This window comes from Dipteris shenzhenensis, chromosome 10, assembly GCF_047967505.1.
Source record: "Dipteris shenzhenensis isolate YYH24624 ecotype China chromosome 10, Dip_SZ_1.0, whole genome shotgun sequence".
Classification (NCBI taxonomy): Eukaryota; Viridiplantae; Streptophyta; class Polypodiopsida; order Gleicheniales; family Dipteridaceae; genus Dipteris; species Dipteris shenzhenensis.
In genome coordinates this window covers 798,820-815,430 of record NC_141605.1, presented here as the reverse complement: position 1 = coordinate 815,430, position 16,611 = coordinate 798,820, and the positions used below count along the sequence as shown (strand labels likewise).

The 16,611-nt window shown below is 46.3% G+C and overlaps 1 protein-coding gene across 2 annotated transcripts in view; it reads right to left on the bottom strand.

The window, feature by feature from the left end:
• Positions 1 to 16,611, bottom strand: part of DPD1 (Polynucleotidyl transferase, ribonuclease H-like superfamily protein) — a 247,130-nt gene that overhangs the window by 217,598 nt on the left and 12,921 nt on the right. For both annotated transcript variants that reach the window (XM_087380227.1, XM_087380228.1), the window contains exon 3: positions 1,672 to 1,877. In XM_087380227.1, coding sequence (XP_087236353.1) covers positions 1,672 to 1,877 — 206 coding nt within the window. The remainder of the gene's footprint in view (positions 1 to 1,671; positions 1,878 to 16,611) is intronic.

The window sequence follows — 16,611 nt, the reverse complement described above, 5'->3', positions numbered from 1 at the left end:
ATCAAAAAAAGAGTTGTTGGGGTTACCCATGCCCACTAGTCGAAGTGTTGTAGCAAATCTGATACGAGTCAGGAAGCCCATTAAGTGTGGTAGACACAACATGTGAGTCTGGTACAATCTCATCAACATTGATGAGTTGCTCTCTGAAGTCTTTGACCTGCGTCAAATAGGCATCCATGCTGCCCCCTTCATTCATCTTAATATTGTCAAGCTGCCTGCACAAATAAGCAACTCTAGCCTCATTGCATATCTGATAAAGACTAGCCAAAGTGTCCCATGCAGCCTTGGCTGTTTTGCGAGACCTAATGTGAGGTATAACAACTCTCTTGCAATTCATGGCAATCATTGCATGTGCATGTGCATCTCGTTGATCCCAATGAATCTGTTCTTGCTTTGGAGGGTCGACGGCAAGCACGGAGGGAGTAGTGGTAGATGAACCAGAAGTGGCACAAGTGGCTACGGTGGCAGTAGGTGCTTGTGATGAAGAGACAGGTCTAGTCTCCAATTCAGATACAATTCCCCAAAAGTTCCTGGACACCAACAGGTGGTGCACCAAGTACAACCCATTGGATGTGGTGCCATCAAGCTTATCCTATGTAGCAAGCATCCCAAAGGATTCATGGTTTGCTATTCCAAATAAAAATCCCCAAAAAATAAAAGTGATGTGCAAGTGTCACAGCCTCAAGGCTACAATGCGAAGAGCTGGCTGCCCAAGTATCTGACTGTTGGCTGCAAATGTCGGACCAAAAATCACAGCGAATGTCTGCAAGGGTCAATGCCAAAATGGCTGCTCAAACACTGAGCAAAATGCACAATCTGTCCCCAAAAAATGACCTGCAAGAAAATATCTGTCCAATCTGAGGACCCCCCGCAAATAGCTGTCCTGCAAATGACCAGCCCAAATCAAAGCGCAAATGTTTGCAAATCTGTCCAATGCAAATCTGAGCTGAATCTGTCCCAAATGGTGGCTGAATGCCACAAATGTCAAAGGACTTGCTTGGGGAGGCCTCAGGTGTTCACACACGTGAAGAAACCTTGAGAAATGAGAAGACCGGCAAGAATGAGAGCAGAAATGGCTGCCAAACAGCTTGGGAAAGCTGCCAATGGCTGAGGGGAGGGATCCCCAACCTGGCTCTAATACCACTGTAGGCTAGGGCGAGCAATGGAAGCTAAAGAATGCAAGGAATGGAGGCCAAAACGAGCTGCTATAATGAATTGCTGCAAAAACTGAATGAGGGTGCAAGAGACACCCAATAAAACAACCCTAGGTCAAGGTGTCCTAACCGGACTAAGTGTCCTAACTGGTACATGTACAATTGTACCAACAGTTCTAACAGCCTATAACTAGGACTACAAGGCACATACCAAGGAATGAGTGGCACCTAAGGATAGCCCATAGAATGGCCTACATAGATTCCATTAAATTGTCAATGACGACTTTTATCGGTGCAGCCTGTTCATCCAATGGAAGTAAGGTTGCATCGTCTAGTACTGACTCGTGTATAATAGTAGGTTCTGTGGTGCTACCCAAACTTGGAAAAAATGCCGACAATACATGCATTTCAGATTACTTAATTGTCACATTTACCTTCTTTCTTAGAAAATCACTCTGTGATGCAACATAATTAATAACCGCCGCAATGGTTTGGAACAATGGAAATCAAATCTCACCACTAGATTTCATTGCTTCCCGTGCTAATGGCACTGTATCAACAAACCGCCACCATGGCGGGATCTGCAATGAGCACCTGTGGAACTCCTTTAACAAAAAAGGAACATCAAACTTTCTTCCATTATGTGCAACAAGAATCACAGGACCTCCTGATTTACGTCGACTCTCAACAAATTGTATCAAGATTGGTGCCACATCTTTCCACCTGTCCCCCATAGACATGCGGCCGCATGAAACTCTTAAGATACTATTTTGCAATGATTTGTAGAATCCAAAAGCATACATAGCTAGCCAAAGAAAATAAAAAATTGTGATCAAAACTGCTCTTTGAAGTTGCCAAAAAACAAACCAATAAACCATTGCAAACAGAACAAGATTTAACTCTCAAAATTGTTCTATTTTTATAACAATGGCAAAGGAGCAAGATTGCAAACACACTATTACAAGCTAACTTCGGAGAGTTACTTTCCAAGAAACAGTACACCTAGAACACCGATTTTAAAAAAGACTAATCTCATTGCCCATAAAGACAGTAGCATCAATCTTAAACAAGACACACTACAAAGAGCTTCTACTCAACTCTAATCCTTACAAAACAGAAAATCCTACAAAACTTGATGCACATCCATTTTTGGATGAAGTGTGATGTCTACCAGGAGCCAACAAATCCCAATTTCTGGCAAAAATGTGGTGGTTCTAAATCTCGTAGGTCTACAAAACTTGAAATGCACTACTTAAATAAGCTAAGAAACTAAAAGAGATTTCAACCAAGCCCTGGGCGCCATGGTAGTTACTCTCCTCTTCACTCTAACGATGGTATTTGATTTTGAAGAGCCCCCAGTTGGCTTTGCCTGCTTGGCTTTACCACTAAACTGTGGCACACCAAACTTTCTAACCCACCTCTTTTGAAACCTACTCTTTTTTGGTACTCATACTAAGCCCCTGCCTACACAAACCCACTTGGCTTGCCTCTAGCATCTTCATACCTCAGGGCTATAGTTACTCGCATGTTTAGCCCGAACCTCCACTTTGATTCTATCATTCAGTCCAAAAATATAGTGCTATACTTGCACAAGCTAAGGAACAGGTTCAGATATCTTCAGTACATATTCCCTAAACTTGTCAACTTATCAACATATTTAGCTACTCACAAATTCTTCTGACAAGGGTACCTATACTGATTCCAAGCTCGAGATGCTTCGTCAGGAGGCAAGAAATGTTTCCTATAGTCTTTCTTGAACCCTTCCCAGGTAATGGCTGTTGTTTCATCTTTTTGTCATTTGATCCATCACCTATCTACTTCAGTAAACATATGAGTGCCCTCGAGATTTTCTTGTGTCATTTCTGATTTCACAAATGGCGAATGCTTCGCCCCATTTGTGTAACCACCCCTCAATGACATCCGAGCTACAGTCTGTCATCCAACCAGAATACTTTTTCAATCTATAATTGGCAATATTAGGTATTTAGCCTTCACAGGGTCGATTGTTATCGATCGTATGCACACTAGTTTCTGGTTCCATAGGAGACTTCTCTTTCTCCTCTCTAGATGGTGTCGCAGATATACTTTGAACCATCTTCTCGACTCGGATTGCCATACATTAGCTTGCAACTGCTGAGTCAACATTTACTGTAAGACATCCTCTAATAATGCAATCCTATCAGACAATGTATGGGCAGCCGGGCGCGCCACCAGCTATGCCGGCCGGACTCTCAGTTCTACAAGATCCACCCATGACGCTTCTTCTTAAACTTCCATCGCAACTGCTTTCCCTTTATCCATCACGTCTCAAATCTTGAATGTAAAGAGTTCAACTCTGATTATGTTGGTTTGTTTTGTTTGAATTTTTTTTTAACACAACGCTAGCCAAAGCTGAAATCAGAACTTGCATAACCCAAATCCACACTCAATGCTATATAGGCATACTCCAATTATAAAGCCATAATTTGCCAAATTCTCTTTGCCTATACTAGGGAAATGCCTGCAATTCTAAATAACTGAAAATTACCAAAACCCGCAATCTCCCAACACCCGCACTTTGAAAGCTTAAAGAAATTTCAAAACTCGAACAAATTGAACTTATAAGAGTAGAGAGCGAGAAAACAAAGTTCGAGCAGTTTTAGTGGTATGTAATCGCTTACCAGAAATTTTGGGCTGAAGCAACAAAGGAAGGTCTCCGTCCAGACCAAGTTGTGCAGGACAAATGAGGTTTGGTGTTTGACAATGAAGCGTAGAAAATTCTCATTTGCAAGTGTTTTTGGAGGTCACATTTGGTTTGATCGTGGTGGCACAGTGTCTTTCGTTTAGAAAGGGAAACAACATTAAAGATGACAGACTCCAAGACCAGAAAGATCAAGGTTTAGGAATTTCCATTAATCATCGACAGAATCTGGTTTTCTTTGGGTCCGAAAATGGATGGAACTTGATGGAAAACCAATTTGGAGGTGCTTTCGGGTGGTTTTCATTGTCTTGAAGTGCCTTGACGTGGAATTAAGGTGATTGGGAAGATGTATGCAGGAATTTGGACCAGGGAGCTTTCTATTCCCTTCCAACGCCTTAAAAATCTACAAAAAACCCTTTTAAAATTCTTGAGTTCAGAGTTGAATTAGCTTGATCCTCAGCAACATCTCTTATTTCTCCCATTGATTCCTAAATCAAGAGCCAAACAAAGCGATAGAGGACTCGGTCATTTCTCACCTATGAATTTCCTATGCAGAATACCATCTAATGTACAACAAAAACCTGTGAATTCAATTCCAAATCGCTCCTTGTAAATTGTGGAGCGGAGAAACAGTCTTTTCGTCAACAAAGCCAATTAGGTTTGCAACCCACACCTGTCACGTCACAATTGACTTGTCGACACACTTGGAGCTAACGGGAAGCTTGCATATCAAAATCAATCTGCCCATCTTAATTATTCTGCTCAACTCAGTGCTTGCACCAACAGTTCTACGCTCTGATACCAAGGACAAAGGACAAAAGACACAAGATAGATTTCTGCTCCACATAGGAGCATCACGGGTGTTTGCAAATCCATTTTTTCTCCCAGCCTTGTTCTATAGTCAAACTCACACAAACATCCACGTTCAATTTTCTAAATCACGATATAAAGTCCCCAGTTTCCCTAAATGGGCCTAGAATGCCACATGTCCATTAATTAAGGCTCCAATTAGACGCCCCTTATTTCCCTTCTTGGGATTTTTTAAGACCACTTGCCCCTAGGAACAATTTATAAATAGGAATTTGGCCTTTAGACTCCTCTAGTCATGCAAATCACCCTCACCAACGACCTTGACTTTGAACCCCTTTTACCTGCTGCATACATGACTCTCAGCCTCACTAATGTATCAAACAACCATCCCTTCGTCGAGGGGTCTTGAAAGTGTGCCTAAAAGCACCATCACTCTAGTCGGTCCAAAGCTATTGTAAGCCATGCCTTGGCCGCATGAATCATCATGAAAACTAGTCCCATGAAAATAGCTCCTAGGTAGCTCTAGGACTGCACAATCTCCACCAACCCCCCTTGATAAGTGAAACTGCATCGATGTAGTACTAGTTGTAAGGTGTTGAAAACAAGGTTGACTATCAAAAGTCTCTCCCTGCAAGACACCTCTAGGGCCTCTAGATGTCCCTGTCTGTTGAGGAGAATAAGAGGACTATATCATCTGCATATACTAAAACAGTATCGGTGAGAGCAGTATCCTTGCTTCACTCTAATCGTGCTCTCAATCCAATCTGACAAGCCTGCTGAGTCACGTACTCTCCCTTTGACTGACTCATGTAGGCTCATCATCCCAAATCCTAGGATCTGCATCTCCTCGAGTCACCTAATCATACAAGATCGTGGAACTGTATCAAAGGCCTTCCGGAATCCAACTCTCTACAAAGAAAGTGTGGACTTTCTGGGATCTCAATCTCGCCTCTGCGATGATGGCACCTAGAGTGAAGATGGGGTCTTGAGTAAAGTGTGGTCTCCAAAATCCAGCATGTCCTAAGGCCCGCAGCCCCTATGTCTCTGTGTGGGTATTAATCTCTTTCTCTAGCACCCACTCGTAAATCTTGGCCAATGTGTGATCAATCATAAGCATAGTTTTTTCCATACGTTTCCATAAGGCATACACATACCAGTATGGAAGTATGGAATAAGTATTGGAAAAATGCACCTAGCTGAACCATACACGACCCTAAATTTTTTCATACTTTCTAAACATAAGGTATAGGAAATTTTATTAATAAGTTCAAGTTTCAAGTTTCAACTACTTAAGAACTCCAAAAATAGATCTTAAACCATAGACAATTATAGAATCTAGATTCACAAACATTGAAAGACTAGTGACTTCATGATTCATCAGTCGCCAAATACATCAATAATCAAGGATTGAAGAGTCATGAGGCTTTAAACTTTAAAAGACAAGTCTAGGAAAAACTTACAAGTTCCAACTTTCCACTTTCAAGCATCAAAGATGAAAACTCTAAGAGCCTGCGCAAAAAAGCAATGAGACAACAAAAAAGGAATGAGGCCACAAAAGTCAAGACTCTAGCTTCATGTGCTAGCTCTGGAGTCTCCATGGTCAACTTCTCCTCTCCCTGATCATCATCATCATCAAAAGCTTAATTTTTTTTTTAAATGGGTTTGGTTTGCAAACATTTGGTATCTATACCATACACGTATGAAAAAAACTATGATCATAAGAGTGCGGGAAGTTCCCAGTATCCATGGGATCCCTTGCTTTGTGTATCAGCGCTATAGTGGTGGTACTCCAAGCAGGGCGAAAGCTGTTACATACAGCATGGTTAAACATCTATTCCAAGATTGGGGCCAAGACATCCTGTCCATGTGCATATTGCTCAGTCTGTAGCCCTTCATGGTCCTAGGGTCTCCTATTATGGCGTTAATGCAATGCAGCCTGCATATTCCATGTGATAAACATGTAGGACGTGGTGGGCTTAGGACATCAGAGTGATGTGGCATATGTGCGCCAGATAGCCGGGTCCACGATGGGAATGGGTGGCTTCCCCTTTGAAAGAAGCCCTCATGCAATAGTGGAGGCCCCTCCTCAAAAAAAACCAATCACCTCATCCAACCTATGTGAGAGGAAAGCTTGCCTCTTACGGCGTGTAAGATGGTGTCAGATCCATTGTGCCTCGATGTCGTCAAATGCCCCAGAGCCTACTCGCGCATGAGGTGAGATCTCATCTCTCAGCAACTCAGCATCAAACCATAGGTTCTGAGGCGTCTTCCAAGCTCGGGGGTCAGGTCGTACATGGGAATGATCCAAGAGTGCCAAAGGCATGGACAAGGTCTACATCATCTCCAAGGGAGGTCAATAACTAAGAGCATCAAGAACATGGTCAAATATGTCTAAACATGAGTGGGGATAGGAGGATCATGCCTTGTGTCTGGCGTAGCAATCAAGATACTAAATGCCATGTAGGAATGGTTCCAGTTGAGGGGGGGGGGGATATAAAGTCATGCACCCGTGACACAAAGGCTAGTCCACTATACCTGTTCCCCTAACATGCTCGAAACAAGTGAGCCCAAGGCCATTATATATGTCAGGTCATGTATTGCTCCCATCTCCAATAGATGCCGTCCATACCCTGTCACATGTGGTGCATTCTCTGAGTGCCTCAGTATCCCAAGATTTGCTGGGACCATCTCTGATACTCTAAACTAGAGAGAGCAAGAAAGAAAGATATATTACCGTCTTCTCGTAGGCCTATGAGATAAATTACAATCCAAGGGTAACTCATACAGCCATTGCGGGTTGAGGCAAAGGGCTTGCTAGGGCCCTTGCTGAGTTCTATGCTAAAGCAACTCTGAAAACTCAAAAGTCAAAAACTAGTGCTCAAAATACATAGCCGAGTGCCATGGTGGCTCTCCTATGGGCGGCGAAGATTACTCATATCTGTGTCTCTTGGGTCATCTCTTATTGTGGCGAGAGGCGTGTTCTCCGTGATCAATGTATCCAGTGGGCCATATCAAGAGCGACACCTCAGCTCAAATGATCCCCACTGAGTAGAGTTGGAATGGGCTGAACCTCCATCAAGTGTGCTATGTTCAACCTCTACATCATCCGCGGTCTCTGTGTCCCTAGCTCCACCGCTCAGCATTGTCTCTTCTCGCTGCCCCATGCTATCCTCATGTCGGCTATCTCCTCCTCCTCTACTCCACTATGTCCTTGGGCTGACTAAAGCATAGAAATATGTGACATGTCGCTATGCATGGTCACCCTCTTTCCCGTGGCACTATCACCTCCTCCTTTCTGATCTGCCGCAATAATGTCTCTCTATGTCGCCACATCTTCACCAAATAGAGGCCAATGCAAACCTGGTCATGAAAGTGGATCAGCCAGGAGAGTGACCCAAGATCGTATCCCTCTTGAAAGAAAGCATGGTACTGCCCTTGGTTCTCATAGTAGGCTGGGCAAGTGCATAGGAAGTGCTCATCTATCTCCACCTCTGCCAGCTCTCCCCGCCTCAATCCTTAACTAATGGGACGAGATCTGCATCTTTCCGAAGGAAAATCCTCAATGCGTGTGAGACCCGTCTATCCTCCCAATACTCGGGTCTAGTAATCACTCCATCCTCTGATACTCTCAAGAAATGGTCGCTAAAGAATTGGATCTTAGTAGGGAACTCCTGGTATGGCACCGAACATGGCACTGTATGCTGCACCTATCTACTATAGATGATTCCTCCCTGGCACAAGCAAGGATGAGCTTCACCTGCTCCTTCCCATGTACCATCTATTGCTCTTTGACTGGTGTAGATCTGTTGCTGAGATGTGCCCTTGGAGGGAGACCATAAAACGGCTGCAGGCTGAGCTTGCCTGCAGAGTGAAAAGACCAAGACCAAGTGGAATAGCCATTGTCAGCCTTGGAACAACTGCCAAAGGCCCCCCCAAAGAGACCCTTTTATAAGGCCCCCCCAAAGAGACCCTGTGAAACCGGACCAGAAACCCTAAACCAAATCTGTATTCAGCTTTGAAACCCTAAAAACAAATCAATGCTGGTAGAAACGCAGCCTGGATCTTCAATTCGCAGCAAATAATCACCAAGATAGATTTTGAATTTCATAGATAACACGGAAAATCAGCATCTAATAGCTTCATATGATGAGGAGTAGCAGCAAATATCTTCTCAAAATCAAAACAAATTGAGAGAGGGGGAGAAAGAACAAAGATTGCTACTTCCACGCGATAATTTTGCAATATTTCACAAGAACTTCGCGATAGAAACTGGAGAGCACAAACTGAAATCTGAAAATCAGAATTGCAGCACTTATCTCAAAGATCCTTCGCCATAGAACAAAGGGAGAGAAGAAGGAGACACAGCACGCACAACACAAGGGCCAGAAATAAGGGCTGGACCCCCCGAAGGTCTTTATTGCAATAGAATAATCTTTGTACAACTGGCTCATGAAAGAGCATAAGTCTAAGTACAATCTTGAATGAATTTGGGAGGCCAGGGGCCTTTCTTTTATAGACTAAGCCTAGCAAAAAGCTAGGGCCTGCTTTCTAAAAGCTACTTTTACAAAAAGCCAAGCTTAAGTCTTTTAATCTGGTGCTCTGGAGCTTTTAGGCGCCTTTTAATCTTGTGGGCCCTCCTTTTAATGAGGCGCCCCCTTGTCTTTACTTTTTGAGCCTCGTGGGACCTACTTTTTACACTTTTCTCCCCACTCTTGGGTCCTTTTTGCACCCTCTTAGTTCCTACACATGGCACAGACAAATTCCAACACTTTAACCTGTTAAAGGTTAGCGAAATGCATGCATTCCTAGTTCTTGGACTAATCCTAGTTCCAAGTGGGCGTCCCCATAGTTCTCTTTACCAATGCAAAGAAAAAGTAGTAAAACTTATTCTAGTGAACCAAAGTCTATTTGCTTTGACCATAGTCAATCTGATAAAGACTCTTCTTTATTTCTCGGGAGAAATACCAATTGGTGACAACCTGCCACTCTGTAATACAACTAGACCAAGGCCAATTGGCTCCTTTTCCTGACCCAAGCTGGGTCTTTTGATGACCAAGTCAGCAGCCCTACTGGCCGTCCTAAATGGACTGACTAGAGGCTGCTCCTATGCCCTATTTAAGGGCCTACTACTGGCTTTATCCAGCCCCTTGGTGTCATTAATACCCACAACTGTAATTCCAAAGAAAGCTCGGGGCTTTTGTAGCTCTATGCCAACTTATGCCTTCATTCACATCCAATGATGCAAAAATAATCTCGCCCAACATAAAGTGGCTACCTTTGGTCTATAACCCACTGGTACAATTTCATATAAGATTCTTGATGACTCCCTAGATAGAATTTGTAGTGTTACACAGCCAACTGCTGCTGCTCCCCGCTCCTCCTGCTCCCCTCCTCACTGCTCTCCTCCCTCCCTGCTGCTGCTGCTCCCCCGCTCCCTGCTGCTCCTCCTGCTCCCCCCCTCGCTGCCCCCTCCCTTCCCTCCTGCTGCTGCTCCTCTCCCCACTCCCTGCTGCCTCTCTCCCCGCTCCCTGCTGCTTGCCCCCTCCCTTCCCTCCTCGCTGCCCCTCCTACCTGCCCTCTCCCCCGCACTGCCCCTTCCCCCGCGCTGCAGCCTCCCCCCCCCCGCGCCCACTGTTGCCCTGCGCTGCAGCCCGCTGCTGCTCTCCCCCCGCTGCAGCCTGCTGCTCCCCCCCCGCACCCGCTGCTGCTCTCCCCCCGCTGCAGCCTACTGCTCCCCCCCCGCTCCTGCTGCTGCTTTCCCCCCGCTGCAGCCTGCTGCTGCTTCTCCTCCCCTCTCCTTCCCCTCTCCTCTACTCCTCTTCTCCCCCTCTCCTCCACTCCTCCTCTCCCCTATCTTCCCCTCCTCTTCCCTCCTCCCTTCTTCATCACCCTCTCCTTCTTCTGGATTACCCCTATTCTCCTATAGGGGTCTCCTGGGACTCAGGAAAGCGGACGGAGTTTTTATTTTTTGTGTTTGAATCGGCCAACACACCTCGATTGACAAATGGGTTCCCATTCAATCAATCCGTCTCCGCTCACACCGGCCGCGAGAACTGTCACTTTTTCAAAAGACGAGCTACAGCAGTTGCAAAAGGATTTCGAACATGAGTGTTCCACGACTCTCTTCGCATGCATTCATGGCTCACACCCCTCCAGGTTACAACCTAGAGATTGGATGCTGTCGGCGCTTCCTCAGGACCTCGCTCCCCACCTCAAGGATGTTCGTTTGTTGGGACGGGGTTTCTTTCAAGTGTGCCTAGATTCCCCAGACGTCACGAGAGACCTGCAGGCCGGGTTTCTACTTCTAGGCTACAGGAGGATCTTTTTGTTTCCTTTCCAACTGGGATTTGACCCAGTTGAAGAGGACAAGCAGGGAGTTTCTGTTTTCATCAGGTTCCCTGGCCTTCCCTCAGTTTATCACCGGCTTCTTTCAGTTATTGGGGAGAGGTTTGGTGTGGTGGTAGAGATACCCCCTCTCCCTGCGAGCCCTCTTCGGCTGCTGAGGCGGTCAGGATGGACGGGGTTCCCAGGGTTAGTGTCATTGTCCAGGACCCCAATATTTCAGATGACCACATCATGCTACAGCGACCCGATGGGTCTTTCTTCCACCAGAGATTTGAGGTTGCAGGTCGGCAGGACCAGTGCAGGATTTGCAGATCCTCGGGGCACTTCGCCAGAGATTGCCCAAAGAAGAAAAAGAGGCCCACAAAGCAACCAGCTCGTACTAGCTTACGACAGAGAGCTAGAGTAGGACATACCGCTCCACAGACACGGCCTCAGACACGGGCTCCCCCCTCTCCTAGGGCTACTCGAGTCCCTTCGGCACCCCGTGCCACCTCTGGCCCACGGTGGGCTCCGGTCGCGACTAGGCCCTCTACTCTAGTTCACTCCTCCACCTCTTCGAAGGCTACTCCCTTGGAGCCTCAGGAGGAGACTACTACTCAGGAGCCTTGTTCGACTCCACCCTTGGATCAGGCTGTACCTTCCTCAGTAGCGCAGGGTGTTGGCACCTCGTCTGCACCACTTTTTGATCAGGATCCAGTACAAGTGCCTCCCTCTTTGAAGAGAGGGAAGGGGGTTTTACATTCTCTTCCTGCTTCGGTAGGAATCCTTCGTACCCCCTCCCCAGGACTGGCTCAGGGGAACTCTTTTTCCGCTTTGGAGGACCTCTCTAGCCTCCCAGATGATGATTTTGCACCCTCTACTTTTGGAGAGCCAGTTATCGGCTTCCCTGTTGAGAGATCCTTCTCTCTCTCACCTGTGGACTTTCCTCCCCTCGGACCTCGTGTGTATGGCAGGAGGTCTGCTCCAATAGAGGCTTCTGTTTCCGCCACCAGGTCGGGTAAGGTATTCCAACCCACTTCCTCCCGCCGATGAGGATAGCCAGTTGGAATATACAGGGATTGGGCGGCATCCCTCATCGCCGTCGCAGACAGCTGATCAGGAATCAGCTCCATCCAGGTGTTTCACGTGGTTCCCTAGACATTCTTTTTCTTCAGGAACACAAACTGGATATCAGAGATTGCTCCAAGTCAGGTAAGCTGCTCTCAGGCCGGACTTTTTGGCTTCCTGCCTTGGGAACCAGAGGAGGTACATGCATTTCAGTTTCAGAATCTGTTCTCCCTCTGGTCATTGGACACAGTACCATAACCCCCTCCAGGGCCCAGTGGGTTTTACTTCTGATTGACGGACGTAAGGTTGGTTTCCTCAACCTTTATGCTCCGAACAACAGAGGGGACCGTGTTTTGTTTTGGAAAGAGTTGCTCTCGTGGGCTCACATTGCGGATTCATGGATTATTGGAGGTGACTTCAACATGGTTGAGGCACCTTCGGATAAGAAAGGGGGCAGAGAAGGTGGTATCCACTCCCTTGAGAGAGCAGCCAGGGATGCCTTCTTGTTCAGGTTCAGTGGCAGAGATGTTTGGTCAGATGATGCATTTCTTGTTCAGTCTCAGTCACTTTTGTTTTCATGGTCGAACCATAGGGTGCAGATGCCTATCCATGCTCGGATTGATAGATTCTATGTGGGTGACTGGGCTCTTGATAGAGGGGGACAGTTTGCAGTGCACCCGGTGTTTCCACTTCAGACCATTTTCCGGTAATTTTGTCCATTTCCATCTGAGAGGACGGTCTCACAATATCAGGATCCCAGACGCCTTATACACGGATGAGAGTCTCACAGAGGCAGTGTTGGAGATCTGAGTTTCTCATATGCAAGGGGGGTGGCCAGTCCTTCACATGTGGCCATAGCACTTGACAGTATCAGCGACTTCTATCACTCAGTTGCTAGTGCTCGGCAAGGTGAGGTACTCAGGCGAGAGATCGGTATCCGCCGGCAGTTGGCAGCCCTTCAGAGGGAGGAGCAGAAACGACCTTCAGATGCTTGGATACAGGAGCGCCTTGCTACGGCAAGGGCTCACTTGCAAACCTTGCTTGATCAGAGAGCAGAGTATGCCTTCCATGCACGGGAGTCCTTTTGGATACAGATGGGAGAGAGAGTCAATAAACACTTTTTCTCTACACTTGGCCCCAGACATAGTAGAGAGAGTGTCAGGCAGCTTATTGACTCTGACGGCGTTTTGCAGTCCCATCCGGAGACCGTCATGCATTTAGCGACAGATTTATATACCTCCCTTCTTTCCGCAGATCCGAACTCACAGGCCAGAGAGGTGGCTAGAGATGAAGTTTGGCAGAATTTACCTGTGTTGGTCACCCCAGAGATGTTATGCTCACTTGATGCACGCTTTACCAACACAGAATTCAAGACTGCTCTTTCTGCCCTTCATAAGGACAAGTGCCCTGGTTCCGATGGTCTTACTCCCTCTTTTTTTTTAGCATTTTGGGATATGATAGATGATCATATTACTTCAGCCCTGCAGGGCATTTGGGACTCGGGCGAAATGCCTGACTCACTGACCGAGGGACTCATTCACCTTATCCCGAAAGGTGGCAACACGAATTTTGTATCCCATTGGAGACCCATCACTCTTTTGGGCACTCTCTACAAAATCTTTGCCAAGGCGATCAGCATCTGACTACAGCCCCTTCTTCCAGATCTCATCCATGATACTCAGACAGGCTTTGTGCATGGCAAGAGCATTTTTTATAATATCTTTTCCTTTTGGGAAGCCACAGAGTGGGCTATGCAGAGTGGACAGAGGCTAGCAGTTTGGACGCATTCAGGCTTGCACACCAACCTTGGGAGATGATTGGGTAGACAGCCCTCGATGGATTTTCACATCAGCCCCTCTCAGATCTCCTGCCTCTCCTCTCATGACTGCCATCCTGAAAGCTTGGGGGAGCTTCAGGAACACTCTTCGAAGGATTCCACCTTCTACCGTTGAAGAGATTGATAGGCAGTCAATCATTTGGAATGATAGTATTCTTGACAAGCATGCCAGACCACTGGGCACTTCCCATTACATGCAATGGTCTAAATGGGAGAGAGGCCCCGCCTACATAGTAGGCACTTGGAAATCTTTTATCAGGCTACCTGTGGATCAGAGACTGCAGTCCGTGAGTCACCTCAGGAGGTAGCACGCAGGATTCAGCAGATAGATGCAGCCATCCCGGTGGAATGGACAGTTGAGCTGCCTATTACTTCCACCACTTGGATGGGGGCTGTTTCGAGGACATCAGTTCCTTTACAGGTGATCGCTCTCCGAGGTCTCGGGGAAGACGCACTGGTCTTTGATGTTGGGGATGGAGGTTTACTTTCTACATCCAAGGATGGCATTCTTCTTGAGGTTGCCTTTCAGCCTGTCAGGATTGCTGGTTTTGTGGACCTTGGAGCGGGCTTACAGTGTACTTAGACCCCGACCCTCTGCTCTTGGCCTTGGGATCCTGGAGGTTGTGGTTATATGGAGGTGCACCTAGCAGGTGCTTGCAGTGGGACCTAGGAGAGTGGGAATGGATAGATCATGGGCACCGAGAGAGGGGGATTCCCTTCTTTCGTTTCACGGTTGGTAATGCCAGGAGGTCTCAGCTGAACAGTAGGGGGTGGATTCCCTCCAGAGCCCCCCATTGGGAAAGCTTCTTCATCACCGTAGACTTGCGTAGAAATTTCTGGAGGAGGCTCTAGAAATCCCTCAGAAATAGAAAGATCACTCTTTTCTTTTGGCTTTCTATTCATGGAGGGATTGCAGTGAACCTGTGGAGATCACGATTTGGGGCTGATCCCACTTGTCCTCGATGCCATTCTGCAGAGGAGTCAGTGCGACATTGCCTTTGGGACTGCAGTCAGGCGAGGACTGTTTGGAAAGGGGTTGCTCGGATACTCAACATCTTTCACACTTCCCCTTTCTTCATGACTTGGGGCTCGGTCGCATGGTTATCTCTTACCGGGCCCCAGGTGTTTTATGAGAGTGAGCCTTCTTCTTGGGCACTCTCGGTCCGCCGGCAGGTGATAGAGCCCTGCTCTCTACAAGATGTACCACTTACTCCCTTCAGAGCTTCTCATGTTTCAGTGGACACCTCTTGGGAAATTTGGGCTAGCATTTCCTCTTGGCACATTTGGAGAGCCAGATGTACTGAGGCCTTGGATGGCACCCAGATACACCCATTACAGGTATTCACGGGTATTTGGTCTGACACGGTTCACACTTTGATAGCCATATGGGCTAGCATGCAGGGCCCTTCACGGGCAGCCTCTTCTAGAAGGACTATATTTCTTCGAGTTTGGAGAGGTTCTCCCTTTTTCTCGGAGGTTTCTACTGGATCGAGATGGCACTATCAACCTTAATCCTTTCTTTTTGGCTCTTGAGCTTTTCGTGCATTGCATGATGTATCCCGTATGGAGCCCGTATGGAGCTTGCTCTAACGGTTTTTCTTTAATATTTAATAGAAGTCTCTTTTTGCAAAAAGAAAAAAGAATTTGTAGTGTTCATAACACCACAAAACCATCTCTCTTGTTTTTGTGGTATCAATACATACCCAAAGTCAATTTTAATAGCACTTAAATCATTTCTGAATTCTAGAATTTGAAATTCAATTTTCTCTCCTCACGCAAATGCCACTCCACGCGAGAGATGCATTTACACCTTATGCGACATGTAGGAGGTCAAGTCAGAAAAGCGATTCGCCTCTAGATGCCTCGTATACTATGAGATCCGAGGAGGACACCAATGCCTATTTAGGGACAAATTTGAACCACTCTCAACTGTCTTGGTCCATGCCGATGAGAGACGTGTAGCGATTTTCCTACACGAGGCCCAACAAGAGTTCTCGATGGAACCCAGCCAAAAGACTATCGCCAATTTCTTCCACCTGGACGACACGGATCGGCGGTCAACATGCAATCAAGACCTAGAAAGTACGACATGACAGATCCGCCAACATGTTGACACATATATGAGAGATATATCCCCTCTCTACTCTTTGACTTGGGGAGATAGATGATGGAAGTGATAACATCGCTTACCAGGTGGCGAGCTATTTCTCGGAGCCCAAAAAGGAGGAGAGCAAGGCATGTGAATAGACTCAAATAGACTTCTTCCTTCCTTTTTAAGAATATTAGGGCTTGCCACAACTCGCATAACATTCTATCCAACAAGACAGAGGCAACATAGGGTGAAATCTAGTCAAGATACAATTTCTTGATAGGAGAGCACAAACAAGAACGCCACATCTTCCCAAGGTAACTCGGGTTTTCACTTTCATTATGACAGTAGAGGACTTTGATGAGTTTGCCCGTCTAATTTTCCACTAGTGCTTTGAATACACTGAGAGCATCAAATTCTTGTTTCAAGAAATATAATCAATCTTTTTGGAATAATCATCAATTAGGGCCATGAAGTATAATGCTTTACCTCTTAACTACGCAGAAACATAACCCCATATGTCAGAATAAATAATCTGGACAGTACCTTAGCTATAATGCATATCTCGAAATTTGGCCTACTCCCACACAAAAGAAGAGCTTGTCAATGATACTTTATATGACATATATACTATCATTATGATGGGACG